We start from the raw sequence: 17,226 nt of genomic DNA, 5'->3' as shown, positions 1-17,226 counted from the left end.
CAAGTCCCACAGCCCGTCCAGCCTCGCTCTTCACTGACATGCAGCACAGCCTCTTGCTCCCGCTGCTGCGGATCCCAGAGCTGCTGACGTGCGCAGGTTGGGCTATACAGGTACCCCATCCAAGAGCGAAGAAGGAAGAGTTATTTTTGTTTCTTTAAAGTAACACCACGGGGAGGAGAGGGGATAAAACCAGTGCGTTTTGTCCCAATTCCAGCTTAGGATGCACAGAGGCAACTGATTGTTGGAAGACTGTGGCTCCAAACTCTCCAAGACTCAGAGGGCTTCTATCAAGCCTTTCCTCCTGAATAAAAATTTAAAAAAATCTGAGCAAAACTGGTGGGTTTTAGCCCCTGTACAAGGGGGGGTGATTAATCAGATCCTTTCACCACTGCCTCCTGGAATTATCCAGCTCTGAATTAAATGGGCAAGTCTCAAACTCACGAATCAAAACTGTTAAGGAGGTTTTGCTCCCCAAAGGTGTCAGGATTACAGGCTCTCAGGAACTAACTGTGCTGCTGCATGCTTTGATGAGTCTCCGTTGAATCAGGGGAAGGACACGCTCCTCAGGCCTCTGTATCTTAATAGTAGTAAAGTTTATATAAAATTTGTTAAATATTTCGGTGCAGCACACTGTTTAGAAGGGCATCTGCTGCTCTGTTAGGCTCTGTGGTCTAAGTTAGGGCTGGAAAATTCACCTCAAAGAAAGAGCATAAAAGAAACACACATACATGATGATGGCAAGAGAAAACTTCCAAATACTTTTCTGAATAAAATTACTCAGACATCCAAGACATACGGTCTGAGAGAATGAGCCTAGCCAGCATCTGTTCCCATTCCAAACGAGAGCTACACAGGACGTGTAGTCCCAGGGCTCATCTCCAACGGCAGCAGGTGCTTCAGGGATGGTATAAAACCAAATACGCCGTTATCTGGCCAGTCTGTGATCATTGGTAAGTAATTACCACCCTACAAAAGGCATCTTTAAAAATTACTTCTTCCCACAACTGTTAAAGACAACCAGGAGTCAGAGTTAAACTCTTTTATTTACTTTGAAACATCAGTTTAAGTTTTCAGTTACAAAGTCCAGTCTAGCAATAGCAAGCTGAAAGAATGTTAACGGTTCTTTATTACACAGCCCTTTAGTGACACACTAGATTGTTTGGTTTTACAAGGCACTGCAAGAACACACTGGGAAAAACAGAAGCCCCAACAGATTTAGAACTGTAGCTCCAAGAGTCCTGGTAAGCATGAGATCAGCAACACCTGAGATACCCAGACAGACGACTGTTTATTTCACCACAATTAACGAACAGAGGACCCGAGAGGCTGAGTGACACTGTAACATGCATAACAGAATCCGAATGAAACACCTAACCTTGAAGAAGAGACAAGACAACCTTCACAAATTGGGCCAACCCAACCAAGAGTGACAAGGAAGTAGCAAACACTTTGTTTTTTCCCTTTGTCGGGTCTGAGCGGGTGTCAGAAAACCTCGAGAACTCAATTCAGTGCAGTTTCTGAAGAGCATCCTTGGATCAAGGGGCCACTGACCGAGCCCAGCAGTTTCTCCTGGTGCTGAAAGCCCAGCCTTTCCCTCCACCTTACGAGCAAATGGCTCGTCTGTCCCCATCACCACCACTCTGCTTTCCAAAAGTGAGCCCAGCACAGGACAAGGCACTCCCTGTTTAATCAAAGTAAACATTTGCGATTTAAGCAGCTGGTGCAATAGAAAACCTGAAACGTGTATTTAAGTAGCACAGAGTTTTATTTAAGGGCAGTGTGTAGTTTCATTTCCTATATTTAATTCCTATCTAGGGGGAGGCATTTTCTTCTCTACTTTGTCTTAAAATAGACTGAGCAGAAGTGGATCTCAGCTTTCAATTAATATGCAGAATTAACAATATCCTCAGCTTTGGAGGTTTGGCAGAGTATCACTTTCACCATGTAAGCCACTAATCTGACATGAATACAAGGGTTTTTTTTAAGAAAAAGTGCACTTTATACTGCAAAATGTTAGGGTTTCTGGTGCATAAATAACAAATCCATCTACATCAAGACGGGTACTTATGCTATCAACTTGGGGTGTTTTATTCAAGCTGACAGATAAGTTTGAAAGGAAGCCTTCGGAACTCAAATTCCTCTCATTAAAATATTATTGGATAGCATATTGAAGGAGACAATAGGAATGAAGTCACTTTGTGAAAGTACGCACAAATTAATTGCCAACAATTTCATTATCTGCACTGTGGGATGGAATCTGAAAATCATAATTAAAACTCCCAAATACACGTGTACTTTCTATGTCTAAACAATCCAGTCAGCTTCCAAACACTACCACTCGCTCGAAGAAGTGCCGGAGCATCAGCTGTGTGGTTAGAGAGTTAGAAAGAGCCTAGAAGTTAAAAAAGATGCACAAGTCACAACAAGTTAAACCATGAAATAACATGGCCAGACCATAATCGCCGCTTTAGCCTAGCGCTAGCTCTCCTGTTAGCTGGGAATTACCAATTCAACTCGTTTATATGGTTTTCACATTTTTGGTTTTAAGAAGCTCCTCCTCCTGCCGTTCCTTTTATACGTTTCGTAAGGAAGCCTGCATGTGAGGTCAATGAATCATGCACTCCTTCACATGAAGATTATTTGAGTATCAGAAGAAACTTCAGTGGATTATTTAGACTTTTCACTAACAAAAATAACGACACTGGGAGTCTGTGCTGTCCATTTGCGAGTCTACAAGCCTGGAAGCTCCCGGGCTTTTCTTCCAGGCATGGCACTGTGTGACAGTGGCCTGGAATAATCCCCTTTGCCAGCTGACCGAGGCACTAAAAGGTTAAATATTGCCTGCGCATCCGGCAGGACAGTGAGAGACAGGTGGGAGTTTGAATGCTACATCTAAGCGTAACTGTCTAGGTAAGTAAATACAAACAGCACGGTTTCCTACCCGACTTACCACGGTACATGCTGCACAAACCCTACGGAGATAAAGTTGACGTATCAGCTCAGAGCCCTGGTTCAATGAGGCTGTTTTTCTGCTACGGGCAGCAGGCAGTACCCATCGCATCAGGCTATGCTTTGCAGCACGACGCTGTGTGCAAACGCCTTCTCTGTTTCCGCAAGGAGTCAGCCAGGAAGCATTTATCTCAAATTTACTCCAGACGCCTTGCTTTTGAATCCCCCTCCTCTTCGGGGTGAAAGCAGAGCAACCGGATAGTTTTCATGAAGTCTTAAACTTTTAAACACGCTCAGTCAGGTCCCTCCTGGAAGGACTCTGGAAGCTCAGCAGTTCTTGGCTGCAGCCTCATGTCACAACCACACTCAACACCTCTAACCATCTTCATGACCTTTTCATCCTTTCCCATGCCTACCACATTTAGGAGGAAGCCATCAGGTTGGGGAATACTCCAGATAAGTGTGAGCTGCTCTGTATGAGCTTAGAGATTCCATCATCTTTTCCAAAGCTGCCAAAAAAATTACAAATAGCTTCTGTACAACGGGTGTTCACCTTCAGCCATACCATAAAATCACAGAATATCTCAGGTTGGAAGGGACCCATAAGGACCATCAAGTCACCCACAAGTCTTTATGAAGAAACTTTCGAGTTCACAGTTTCTTTTTGCTGTGTTTTATAATGTAGATTACCATGTTTAATTCAAAAGAAATATTTCCTGACAGCAGTGTTGCCAAATTATGAAGGAGTTTACGAGTATCTGGAGTTCCCCAAAATCCTCCGCAGCATCCAGTAACTGCAACAATTACACTGTCATCACCAAACTTCACCAACACGTTAGCCAGTTCCTACTCCAAGCTGTTGGCAAGCAGATAAAATGACATCAGACCCGATACAGTGGAACCTCCCTAATTCTCTCTTCCCCATAAAATATTCTCACCCCCGTTTCTCCGTGAAGCGTATCCCAGAGACAATTTTGCAGTCACAGGATTCTAAAAACTTTACCAGCTTTTACATTTTACAAATTGCAGGCACAGTAATTAACACTAAACCTGAACTTCCTACACTTACTCACTAGCACAAAGTTTTTTGTGGTTGGCAACAGGTCTCCCAGTCAGTGCAAATTAGCAAATCCTATTTATTGATGATCTGGAAGAGAAAGCAGATAGTAAGCATGACACAAAACATCAGCTTTTTGAAGCTCTGCATCAGTTTGACATATTTCCAAAGAAAATATCCACCTATTGGAAAGGCATTATGAACTGATGAATTTAACAAAAAACTTTCAAAAAACCAAAAGTATTTAATTTAGGTCAGATTAAATAAAATTAGTTTAATGCCATTTTTAGAAGTTTCACTACACAAAATTTCTCTACCACCAAGACACCCTTTACAAACATAATCTCTGGGGACTAATTCTCAAAACCTCAAAGAGATTATAAAATAAATTATGTTTTCTAAGAAACTGATCAGACGGAAGCTTCACAAGAACAGATTACAAGGAAACGCACAGCTCAAAGTGACGCCCAAGGCAAAGTATTTCCAAAACCGAGATTTTTAACGCTGACACATAGGTCAACCACTGCAGTCCACAGATGAACAGCAGTCACAGAAATTGGCTCAAGACCAGAGAGCACCCAAGAAAGTATCTACAGGTGTGGAACAGGCTGAATAAACCAGCGTGGAAACCTGCTCTCTCCACACAGCCGCCGCCGTCTACCTTCCCCAGATGAATTTGGAGCCACTCCTCCTCAGCCACATCCAGGGGGGTCTCTGAGGCTGCCCGCTTGGATGCTCAAAGGAAGCACAAACATTTGACAAAGACAGAGATGGCACATCTCGCTTAGAGACATTTATCACCACCAGAGCCCGACCAGCGACCTGCTCCAGCCCTCACTGCTCAAGGGGAGGGACAGCCAGCAGAAAACCCTCCCCACCGCCGGACCAAACAGCCCTTCCTACAGCCGCTTCAATCCCATACTCTTTTTTGTTATGGTCTCGCTAAACTGTTGATCTTCCACCCCTGTGTTGTTCACAACTACATTACACGTAAATTAAATAGCATTACTAAAAAGTACTTAATTGCCGAACATAGCAGGATACGTGAATTACTCCTCTTTTAAAAGTTTAGCAGCTAAGGTACACTGATGATGAAAACTCTTTACCAGATAAAGGAATAAACATACAAGATAAGTAGCTCAACTATTTGCAAAAATGTGTCAAACCACAAAAAATTAAAACAAAATATTAAATATAATAAATTACTAATCAGAAAGTCTGCGTGCCTGCTGACAATCTGACAAGTGCTACTTCATAGCTGAATGCAAAAGAGAATATTTACTTTGAAGGCAAACTCTTTTGACCAGGAGAGCCTGCAGAGTAAATACAGCGGTAATTTCCCTGGTAAACCAGAAGTCTATCCCAACATTTTCATACACAGGTCCCCTTAGCAAAGTTATCACAACTGCAGATGTCTTCGTCCTCTCTGCAGGGTTACAAGGAGAAGTGGTGTTTCTTTTGTTGCTAGACTTCTACTGGAAAACAGCAAGTTAACGGCAGCTCTCACTGAGAGACAGTATAGCAGAATCATTCATAATGAGAAAGATGAAAATAATGGTATTTTAAAACATTTCAAAATGTTGGGGTTTTTATATATATATATTTATATTTGTAAAAGTCTCAGAATCAAATCACCACCCTCTCCATTTAAATGGCCCCCTCAATGAGACCTACCGGTCATCAATTATCAATTTTGTGGCTGTTCCCACTGTAACATCATCCGTCTTTCACTGGAGCCTTGTAATTTGGCAGCAAACCTACACGCATGACTAGTGTCAACCACTTGAAAAGTCCTGCTTAGAACCTGCATGTACACTTCCCCAAATTACTGGGAAAGTTCACACAAGAAGCAGCACTTTGTACCCTCCCATTGGGAGGGAGACACGAATAAACAGCCTGGAATACTCATTCTAAGCATAATCCCTAGTTTTCAAATAATTGCCTCTGGTTTACAGACAGTGAGACTAAGTTTAAGATTTTAGATTTCATTTGGCAGAGTGTCTTCAAATCCACACTTTTGCATATTTACACCTATAATAAATCAAGGTGGCAACTTAGAATTTAAGTTAAACAGTACTCTTCTAACCTTTAACACAAATGAAAATTTGTAACTAAGGAAGTTACAAATTACTCAGCCTTCACCTTAAAAATAACAGCTAGCACCAAGAATCTAGGATAAAGATCTCCCACGGAGAAAGTGGCCTTTAGCAAAGCTATTTAACCGCTAATGATTTGTTTTATACACATATGAAACAATGTGTTTTGTACAGGAGGTATATGGTTGACTTGAGTGAGGAAAGTGGCATCGAGAGCGTAATAAAAAAGACATCTGGAAATATTTGGCGCAAGTTAGGCTCACACTGTGTATAAAAGAAGAAAAAAACCAAACAAAACTATCTCCTGCTCCACAACAAAGGGAACCCAAAACACATCCCTTCTATTTGCAGCTACCAGTTAACCAGCACATTACAGAGGACCCTACAAATATTAGGACCATGTGGGGTGAGAAATCAGTGCCTAAAATATTTTTCCACTTCAGCAAAACAATTTCAAAGACTCCTCGTCTCCACCGAGCGCTGTTTTATAACCGACAAACCCACACACCATTCCAACGCTTTTCAGATGTACTTTGATGTTATAACCTATAATTTGGGACAAAGAGGGGAAACAAACTGAACAAACTGAAAGCAAACCTTTCAACTTAAGTCTAGTCTTTAGACAAGTCATTAGAAGACTGGGTTATCAGTTCCCTGCACCTGAACGCCAGGTCCAGATGAGAAACTTTCTGTCTGCGCTGTATTAGACCGGTCAGTAGCTGTCACTTGGCTGACAGATAAGCTCTGGATAAAGCACAGCACACACACTTCAGTCACTTCAGAAATGAGTGGTTGCAGGTGTTTTAAAGAAGAGATTTTGAATCCTTTGTTGCCTAGGCTGAAATGCACACATTTGACAAAAAACGTCAATTTCTAGAAGTGGAATTTTCCTTTTTTGAAGTCTCCAATTCTGGGTGTCTACGTTTCAGACCATTTTCCCCAGTACTTCAGTAGCAGGGAAAATTATGGAAGTGCAATACTAGGACAGCTTCTGCCCCCTTTCAGTGTTCATGCTGACAATTTATTTCATCTTTAGAATGCTCTAAAACATCCAGCATTTCTTCTATTATAGCCTGTAGTGCTCGACCCAGCTGTTCTGCGCTATATGGTTTTCCCAGCGGAGGCACGTGAACAAAAGCTGACCTCCCGTGGCTCTGATATAAGGAAGTGTAGTAAGTGAAGTCACAGAGGTATCTGAAATACAAGAGTAGAGCTCATTTAGCAACAAGTGACAAACACAGCATGCAAACTGCAGGACAGGGTGGACTGTGTATTCTTATCATTCAGCGTTACAGCAACATCCTGCAATCACGAGTCGAATACAAGCTGGGTACTGTGCATCTGTGTGGTTACTTTAATCAAATATAGGACAAAGAAGCTTAAAAGATATTCCCCCCCACCCCCGATGACTGGGTGACCACTGAAAAATAAATGATATTGCCAGCCCCATGACAAGTGAAAAGCATGTGAATTTGAACGTGAATTTGGACACGAAAAGCCTATGAATTTGAGTACGACTGCAACATGCACTGCAGAGTGAGTCTGTTTTCCCCATCGATCCCATACCTGCCGGCATCCTTAGATATAGTGACCGTGACATCCAGCCCCAGTGCTGAGACTCTCTTGCAAACCGTGTCCATGTCAATAATGGAATCGATGCATTCGGGGCCACCTTCTACGCAACACTGAGAGCCTGGGCAGAAACGGCAGTTGTCTAAGCCTTTATAACCTACATTATGGCCGCACTTCTCCAGAGTTACAGTCGTAGCCATACCCGAAACACCCACATGAACCACCAACTACAAGAGAAAATAAAAAAGTTAGATCAACCAGAATACAAACGGTAGAAAAGCAACTGCCCACTATTCCCAGTTAAAGACTGATGGAGTTCTTCATGTGAGAGCTCCTGTAATATACCACTGTAACAAGTCATTTTACCAATGAACTCGTGGGTCCAGTACAGAACAATTCTTGTTTCACCCCCTCCTGGCCTAAGTTATAATTTAGGCAGGCTGAAAATGAACGTTGGCACATTCACAGCCACTGCTGGAACAGCCCAGGTGGCACAGACTGACTGCACGCTGTCTAGACAGCCCTTTGCAGTGGCCTCTTCACACCCACTGCTCCCATTAATTAGAGCTCTATTCGAGCTATAAAATTCTACACGTTCACATGTTCTCACGACAAAAGAGGAAAAGATCTAGCGAGGGGCTACCAATCTGAACATGCATTAAAAATGGGACTTCACACTATGCTTGTTGCTGTAAGCATGACAGGTTTCAACTGTTTGCTGTCCTCCTCCCTTTACCCACTTACTTGGGGACTGTGCTTTTTCCATAATTCAGGAATGAGACTTTGCACTGTCTGGTATTCAACTGGGACTTCATAGACGTGCAGATCCACATCATCTCGCAACCCTAGCTTCTCCAGCTCCTAAGAACATAAAGGAAATGAACAAAATCAAGATGGTCAGGCATGAGCTCAGCAGAAGATATAATTCTGGAGGGTTTAAAGGCAGAGCAAGTCTGCTGTGAAGGACTAATGTCAGCTTACACTACAGGCTGTATATTGTAAACAGCACTGCAAAGAAAAGCCCCCAAATCAAACATAACGGGGAACAACAAAGGCATCTCTCCACCTGCGTTAACAGTTCACCCACAGGACCGTTTGTTTTGCTCTGATGTGTGCATAACAAAGAACTCAACGTTTAACTGACAATACTTATCAGCAACACCCACACTTGAAAGGTTGGCTGCATTATTTATATATAGTCATACTTACTTCTTGAAAGAACTACATATGATGCAGAGAAAGTAGAATTGGCAGAATTGTATTAATAGTCTTATTTGTCCTCTTCTCAGGACTGCTGGCCTGGAGAGCAGGTTCACATTTGTTTCCTGATCGAGAGCTCTCAGGGTTAGGTGACGGTACTACCAGGCTGTGATTCTCCACAAATATTAGCAAACACTCCCCATATGAGAAGCTGAAGCAACGTTGGCACGCCCTCCTCAACATATCTGTCTTATTTTGGCAGAATCTGGAATACAATACAGCCCGTTTCCCAAATGTAGAATGGGTTTCCATTGTTAGCTTTACCTATACCTGAGAGATTTTACTTAATTCTGCAACGCGAGCTGTTACCATTGCAGTGATTCAACTAGTGCAGTAAATTATTTCTCCCTCTGTAATGTTAACTAAAGTCATGCCTTGAAAACATCCCAAATATCCAGGCAATACACTTAAGCAATTTCCTTTAAACCTTTTAAACCACAAAGCGTCAGTTCAATACCTTGCAAAGACTTGTTTAAAACCAGAGGGAAGAGGAAAGATCTTTTTTCCCTCCTGGTATACCTGACTGGGAAGCGCACAGTTTCATCCCAGCAATGCAGGTTCCCCCTACGTACAGCCCACGGTCCTGGCCGCTTCTCCCTTGCTCTTCTCTGGTCTCAATTTCAGCACTCTCTAGTCTCACCAGTAAAGCTTCAGTTCCAGGTTTGTCCATTTGGTACTTCAGCCTAGCCCCAAACCAAACCTTTCAGAGCCATCAAACCCAAACTTTCAAGAACCCAAGGAAAGGATACACACATGGTCTGAAGGCTCTGAAAAAACCATGTTCTTAAAATCATCAGCTGAGCTCAAACCTAGGAGCCTCATGCAAGTCTTACACTGGGAGGCACTTTTCCAGCAGCTGAAGCAACTTCAGCTATTGTGTTTAATGACTTCCAACAGCATCTAACTCAGACCAAGGTTCTTTCCAATGAGGACAACATTTTTTGGCACTCTGGAAAAACTTTACAGCTGATTTTCAAGTCCAGTAAGTGACTGTATATGCCATAAAGTGCACAGCCTTAGTCAGAGTCTGCCCACAGGTCTGTCTCCTCTGGAAAGAAGCTGCAGGTGCACCCTTTCCTCTGAAGGCAGGATCCGTGTGCTCCAGCATCTCCGTCACCAGGTCTGCATTTCAGCTAAAAGAACCAGCCCCAGCTTTCCACAAGTTAATACACAGCAGGAGCTTGTCATCTGGGGCTGCTCTTCTCCTCCGAGATGTACATCAGCTGAAATATGCAAGCTTACTGGCACTAAAAGCTCGGAACGATTACTTGTGCTAACATCAAAGGGGCTGCACGCACAGCAAGAAAATAACCTGCTACTCTCACACCCCTAACCCCTTGTTCTTATGGATCTGAGGTAGAAACAGCAATGTGAGAAACCATCAAACTATCAAAATCACTCAAGAATATTCTGAAATGTGCTAAGTTATCTCTATTTCGGGTTTGGATTTGGTGATCAGAGCCAAGAGCTGCTCTTTCATGCAATTCTTAGGCTTTATTTTCCCTCACATAAGAGATACTTGCAAACTTCAGGCTAAGTTAGCTATTTTCAATGAAGCTTACTCAATTTCAAAACTTGTATTTCCCTAGGTTTAAAATTATTTCAAATTTAAGACAGTTGAGAGGACAAGTTGAGGTTTTTGGACTACCCCATTACAATCCTACCTCCTCTATACAAATGTGAGCAGTACCTGAGCATCCTTTTTTCTGTAGTTATCAGCATCAGTCGTTTCTCTACCAAGAAAAAAACCTTTCACACTTGTACGGACAGACCAAAGTGTAACAAGATTTAAGGTGGCTAAAAAATGCAGCAAAAGCAAGAGTAAGACTTTCACGGACCAGCAAATATGAGCAACAACAATGATAAATCACTTGCTCTGGCTCTGAGGGCAAGTCTGATATTAAAGGCTTGCTGTATTGATTAGTGTCTGGCACACACAGAAGTTCATTACCAGAGATGGATGCTAAGTGATGTTTCATCACATCTTTACACAAATCTGCCTTCAAAACATTAGCTGGTTTATGTAGTGCGTTAATAAAGTAAGTAGTTTACAAATGAGAATATTCAAATACAAGTTGAAGATCTCCAGAGTGTTAATTGGTAGGAATTCATCATCACTTCTCTAAAGAGCGCGAAACACAAATACAAGTTGAAGATCTCCAGAGTGTTAATTGGTAGGAATTCATCATCACTTCTCTAAAGAGCGCGAAACAGCTCCTAAAGATGAATTTGATCACAGAAAGTTCTACCGGCTGTGCTGAACGAGCATCTAGAGCGAGTAAGAAACCTCGGGCCGTATGAGCTGCGCCACCCCCGTGCCAGCTACCTTCTCCAAATGCAGGCACGTTAAACCTCAGCTTTACAAATTCACAACCTTCTTTTAACCAAACACAGCGTTCGCACGCTTCCATTCAATAATAAAGATGTATGCTGGCCCCCAGACAACTTATTACCCACAGCCTTGTATACCTGACAAATACAGAAAAACGAACATGTTTGACCGATTCCCTGACCCCTCAACAATGGTCGTCTTTGTGAGCCTTTAATATCCTTATCAGGTCTGTCTAGACACCCTGACAGCAATTGTCCTTAGTAATGTCAAAATGCACTCTGACCTCTGTCCTCCTCCTCCGGCTCAGCCAGAAGCACTCCGGGGGGATGAAGGCAGAAGCCCGTGAGCTTCACAGTCCACAGGGCACACCTGTGTCTACACCTAAGTCACACCGGGGAGGCCAGAAAATGCGCTGAACAGAAAGCCTGTTTCATTACCTTCTTCTGGCAAGGAAGGTCCCTCCCAAGCGAAAACTGCAGCTGAAAAAATTCCTCCAATAAAATACCAAAACAATGAAAACGCAGAACAGCAAATCCACATTAACACAGTATATTTTTACTGTAAGCCTTAAAAAAGAAAGCAGAAAGAAGTTATTCTTCCCTCTGAATTTATAGGAAATCTCTTCCCCACGTGTAAAAACCTCTGAACATTTCATCTTCACATTACTAGGTTGCTACCGCCACTACTATCTAAGGTACGCACATGTAAAAATAGTTAGCTTTCAAAACCAAACAGCTACATTAGAAATCCACTGCAGTTCAAGGGAAAAGACATACCATATCCACGTTCTACATAAGAAACCAAATAAAACCAAAAAGAGGACTGGAAAGAAAAGCAGAGAATTTTATCCTCCGGATGTGGGATAATAAAAGATGTAATAAACCAGAACTACCTTAGCCCTAAAGCTAGGAAGGATTTACAAAGATTGTTTAATTGATTTTTCTTCTATTAAAATGCAGATCACACTGTCTGGGATTCAGAAACTCAGACACGCCTTTGTGTCCACTCAGCTCCATGAAGTCCCCTGTCTGAAACTTGCACAATGCCCAACTCGCATGTGCTCAAAGACATGCTGTTCCTTTTTGTCTGGGCCTCTCAGGGCTGAGACAGGGTGAGGAAAGGCAAATCCTCCCTGCTGCACCAAAGTTGATGATTTTAGTCAGAAGCCATCAGCTATTAAACACGACTCAGGGGAAGATGGGTTCCAACACGGCACATCACACACCACCAACTCTAGTTTTATACTCTCTAAACACCCCCAAGCCCATAAAATGAATTTAAAATGCACGTGATTACTTCATCTATCAGCGATGCAGCTGAGCAGCCATCAGTGCCTCGAGTTGCTGGGCTGAAGGAACAACACGCCATTTCTCTTGATAGGAATTATACATCAGGTTTGTTTGCGTAAGCAACATCAGAATACCCACCACTCTTCCTGTTCCAGAAGCACAATACCTTTTTGTCCATCTCCTCTAGAATAAAAGTAGCTGGCTTACAATAACTGACATTACATGAGGAAGAACGAACCAAATCAATTAGCCTCACCACTAAATTTCAGTAACGTGCATATTTCCCCCCCCCCCCCGTACACAGCTTGCGTTTTTCCCCAAAGTTAAACCAAGCAAACCCTAACTCAAATGTATTCATTTCCAAAAGGCTCTTGGAGGCAAAGGTTTCGTCTTCTTATATCAGACAACACATTAGACATCTGGACATCAGTTGACTGTAATTGATGAGAGTTTGTGATTTAATTTAAAAGCATTCTAAAGAAGATATTAATCTCAGAGCCCTGAAGGGAAGAGAGATGCATCAGGGAGAAAAGTAGATTTAATTCCCTGGGCAACTGTACTAAAAGGTACCCTTGAATTCCCAGTAGCTTTGTCATAAACCACATCCACAAGTGCCAAATGAGGAAGAAGCAGGATAATGTGGCAGCACTGTCCCTAGCTGATGTTTTTACAACAAGCAGCCTTGATACCTTAGGTTAGCATCTAGCATGAATGTGATTTCTTCTTCTTGCCTCACTTGTGAACCTATCGGCGTTACAGACGAACATGCTCACGCAGATACACAGCTACAAGTGGTATAAACTTGATTTTTTCGAGCGTGTACGATCTGCTGGAGCAACGACCCTTCTCGAGCACTCCTGGCTCCAATAAGGTCCAACCCCGCCAGTCGAGCATCACTTGCTGCTTTCTCAGCAGAGAGGGGGCTGGCTCCGCAGCCACAAACACTGCCTGATCCCCCCACACCTCCTGCTTCACCTGCCACAGCCCACTGCCCAAGGCCGGCAGCTGCAGAAGGAACCAAGGGGAGAACAGAGGCAGCAGCAGCTGCTTTGCCGTGGAGTCAGAGTCCTGATATTCAGAGCCATGTTGGACAACTCCGCGGCACGCTCGACTCCACAAGGCTACCAGGTGGAAGTCTTATTGTGGATGAGACTTGGCTTAAAGGTTAACCAAGTTCCCCAGATTGAAGCTAGAACTGAGAGAAAAACATAACAATTCTTCTGGGTTTGTTTGTTTATTTATTTTTAATTCTCTACAGCAGAGGAAGATTCCAGGCTCCCTGCCCCATTTAACATCTTTCAAACCTAGGGAGTAAGCCTATGAATTCCTTACTTGCCTTAGCTACATTAACTCAATCTCATTAAATTCTACTAGCTAAGGGATTGTTTTCCGAGAAGTGAATAAAACATTATCCAGCTGACCATCCGGATATCTGGAGCGAGCTGGTTTCAGTTAATAAACTGGGAAGACAAGTTATAAAAGAGCTGCAAACTAAGATCTGTATGGATACGTTATCAGCACGGCTCTCTTAACTCGCTAAGAACAAAGTCACAGCATTACCTGAACTGCAATCCAGCTGGCGTTAACAGCATGCTCTCCAAACGGACCAAACCCTGGAAGAGAAGTAAGAATTCTGTGATGAAGTCACCCTTACAGGTGTTACTAAACTTACAAGTTGCAAAGCAGCCTGTGCTTTCCTGCTTTACATATCCTGAAAGAAAACTCACTTCTTCTAATGCCCAATCCTTATTTACTTCACACCCAAGTACTAAATAAGAGACCTTCATGGAAATATTTGAACTATACACCTTTTATTGTGAAGGAAAACAATAGCTTGCCTCAGAAGATACTCTTTTTTTTTCCCAACAGATGCTGGGGAAACATATTCTTTTCCTTCCTGACCAGGTTAGAAAAACTTGCTATTAACAGCTAAGTTGACCAATGTCACAGAATTAGAATCATTATTGGATTTTCTGTTCCTGATTGTTTTAGCCCACAGCAGATGCTTCCACAAACGCAGACAAGCCTGTCTCAAACAGTTCTTCTCTGTTCAGCTCTTCACCAAGATCTCTGATAGTGTCAGTTACATCTTACAAGGAAATAAGCAACACAGTTGATGACCCACCTACACCAAGCAGCAAAGGTTATGATAGCATTATCAAAAATTCCCACCACGTCTACATTTCCTAATGAATAACTTAGAGTTAACTAGTAATCCATAACATCTTTTCCTGAGCAAGCACAGAAAGGTTAAGCAATTTATCTGGCTGCAACGTCAATATGCTTTAATTTAAAATGTCAGAGTTACCCTATGAGCCTAATGCAATTAGGAGACATAAATTCTAACTCGTGAAAGGATTTGAGAGGGACTACAAATATTATATGACACGTTAATGGAAACATTGTATTTGCTATCAACATTAAGTCTGAGGTTATACTGCACACGATGACGTAAGGAATTTGCACAGCATCGGCATGTCCACACCAATGGATCTCCTAGAACCTAACCAGCGTCGGTATCTCCCCAAAATAAATCTTTGAAAGGTTTCCACAAAATTAAAATATAGGTGTGTCCTCCTGTGAGCAAACCTCTGTCTCTATGACCGCAGCACAGGCAAACAAGTCAAGTCATCAAAATGCACAATCGCGACCTGCCAGGTTTCATTCCTAAAGGAACCTAACAGTCTTACAAAAGAAATAAACCACATAGATTTCTTTTTAACAATTCAGCTACCAGAAGGCTGAAATTCTACAGGTGCCCACGCACCTAACATACCCCTCTCACTCTGAAGCCAAACGCAAATTGGCATGAACACAACTGTGGGCTACTGCTCCTCTGACTCATCTCCTAGACAGATCCCCTGTGTTATCTCTTTCACAGAAGATAAGCAACTTTGTCAGCAGCAGCAAACTCCACCGAGCATGCCCAGGAGTTCCTCTGCATCCACAATAGGGCCCTCCAAGGCTCATTAGCAGTAAACCAGCTGCAGAGATCTTTATGGGATTATCTCCTTAAACAGTTCTAAAAAAGAAATTGTGCACGAGTAATACTTATCCTCAGCAAGTACATGCTCGTAACTCAACGGGAACACACCACCTCTCCTAGTTTTAAAAAGGAATTTAGCATGACATTGCCGACAGATTATGAAACACGGGTAGACCTGACAAGATAACCAATGCATTTTAGAAACAGACTTCCCCTGAAAACGGGGGAAGAAGAGAGAGAAGTATTGCAAGCAGCAGAGTATTTACTGACGCAAGTTTTCTGTTTAGTCACCACCAAGCAAGCGCAGCTGCTCAGCACTAGATACGGGTTTGGGAAAGGCAGAATTTGCCACCTGCTTCCTCGCTCTCCGCAACTGTTCTCTGCAAAGGCACTGGCTTCCAATTAAAACCGCTCCAGCGCATCAACGACAACGCACCCCTCACTGGTTATTCAAACGGCCTCAACTTCAGCTGCCGAGGGGAGCCCTGAATAGTTTCACCGAGTTCCCCATTTGTCACAGGACTGCCTTCCCCACAAATCAAGCCAGCCGGCCTTTGTACCCCGGGCAAAGGAGCCTGACAAGCTCTCGCCTGCGAAGCTGGGGCCTTTCATTCCTTCACTTATTCTTCCCCCAGGCGCTTCGGCCGTGCTGCGTGAGCGATGTGGATCACGGCTTCGACACCTCAACGGCTCCGGACGGGGCAGCCAGCGAGCGAGTGGCCCCCACTGCGCCTCAACCGCTCATCCTGCTCCGTGGGGATTCCGTCCCCTTCCTTCCCCCAACCAGCAAACCCTTGGGGGAGGATCAGGGGTGGAAGAGGGGGATCCCAAAGCCCCTCTCCCCCTCCCCGACTGGCTAAGCATTAGGAAAGCCCCTCACCAAACAGCACCACCCCCCCCCGAGCCCCTGGTACCATCACCCACTGCAGCCCCTGTGCTCCCCCAGACCCTGCCTTCCACCCCCAGCGCTCCCGCTTATCACCCCACACAGGGGACAGCCCCCCACCCCCTACTTAGGCACCCCCTGACAGGACAGGCCCCCCGCGCCCACCTGAGTGAAGGGCTCCCCCATTCTCCCCTCACCTCCCACCTCAGAATCCCCCTCCACCCCTGCCAGCTCCCCCCCCCCCCCCCCCCCGTACCCGTCACCACCACCGCCCGCCGCGGTTTCTCCATCACGGCTCCGTCCCGGCCCGCCGCCGCCGCCCCGCACTCAGAGCAGCCCCGCCCCGCCACCGAGCGCGCTCCGCCCCGCCGCCTAGAGCGGCCCCCCACACCACCGAGCGCGCTCCGCCCCGCCGCCTAGAGCGGCCTATACCCGCCGCTTCCGCCGTCGGGCCGGAAGTTGCTCAGCGGGAGGCGGCTTCGGGAAGGGCTGGGCCCAAAGCCGCTTCCTCAGTAAGCAGCGCCTCCCGGGCCCAGAGGAGTCTGTAAGGGGCTCCGGTGGATGTTGGTTAACACCGTCACAAAACGCTCAGCCTGACCCACGCGCAGGGCTGTCCTCCCCCCAGGAAGGGGGCCTGGGGAGAGCACCAACCAGGGCCTGGATCCGCGGGTACCGGGAGGGGCCACCGGGAAGCCGGCGCAGGGCACTGCATGCGACACCGCTTCCCGCTCCGCTCTTCAATTTGCGGCGCTGTCGTAAAGACGCGGACCGGGAGGCGCGGCGTTGCTTTACGGCCGAT

At 44.5% G+C, this 17,226-nt stretch overlaps 1 protein-coding gene across 4 annotated transcripts; it reads right to left on the bottom strand.

The window, feature by feature from the left end:
* Nucleotides 1–1,024: 1,024 nt before the first annotated feature.
* PGPEP1 (pyroglutamyl-peptidase I) lies at nt 1,025–17,164 on the bottom strand. Of its 4 annotated transcripts, none has more exons than XM_037383244.1 (5): nt 17,079–17,164; nt 14,116–14,168; nt 8,419–8,535; nt 7,669–7,901; nt 1,025–7,296 (listed from the first exon to the last, which is right to left on the bottom strand). In XM_037383244.1, exons 1-5 carry the CDS (start codon nt 17,137–17,139, stop codon nt 7,104–7,106), a joined length of 657 nt encoding a protein of 218 aa, XP_037239141.1. In that variant the 5' UTR covers nt 17,140–17,164; the 3' UTR covers nt 1,025–7,103. The 4 variants fall into 4 exon arrangements, with proteins under 4 accessions (XP_037239141.1, XP_037239143.1, XP_037239142.1 ...); XM_037383246.1 differs by lacking the exon at nt 17,079–17,164 and adding an exon at nt 16,684–16,756; XM_037383245.1 differs by lacking the exon at nt 17,079–17,164 and adding an exon at nt 16,102–16,397.
* Nucleotides 17,165–17,226: the final 62 nt, after the last annotated feature.

The sequence above is a fragment of the Falco rusticolus genome, chromosome 4 (genome assembly GCF_015220075.1).
Source record: "Falco rusticolus isolate bFalRus1 chromosome 4, bFalRus1.pri, whole genome shotgun sequence".
NCBI lineage: Eukaryota > Metazoa > Chordata > Aves > Falconiformes > Falconidae > Falco > Falco rusticolus.
This window is presented reverse-complemented; position numbering and strand designations above follow the sequence as displayed.

Excerpts from the sequence above, each read along its gene's own strand:
- PGPEP1 (XM_037383244.1), bottom strand. The coding sequence starts at position 17,139 with ATGCAGTGCCCTGCGCCGGCTTCCCGGTGGCCCCTCCCGGTACCCGCG. Across the intron at positions 14,169-17,078 it reads ACCCGCGGATCCAGGCCCTG|GGTTTGGTCCGTTTGGAGAG; the intron begins GTTGGTGCTCTC and ends CTTCTCTTCCAG. Across the intron at positions 8,536-14,115 it reads CCAGCTGGATTGCAGTTCAG|GAGCTGGAGAAGCTAGGGTT; the intron begins GTAATGCTGTGA and ends TTATGTTCTTAG.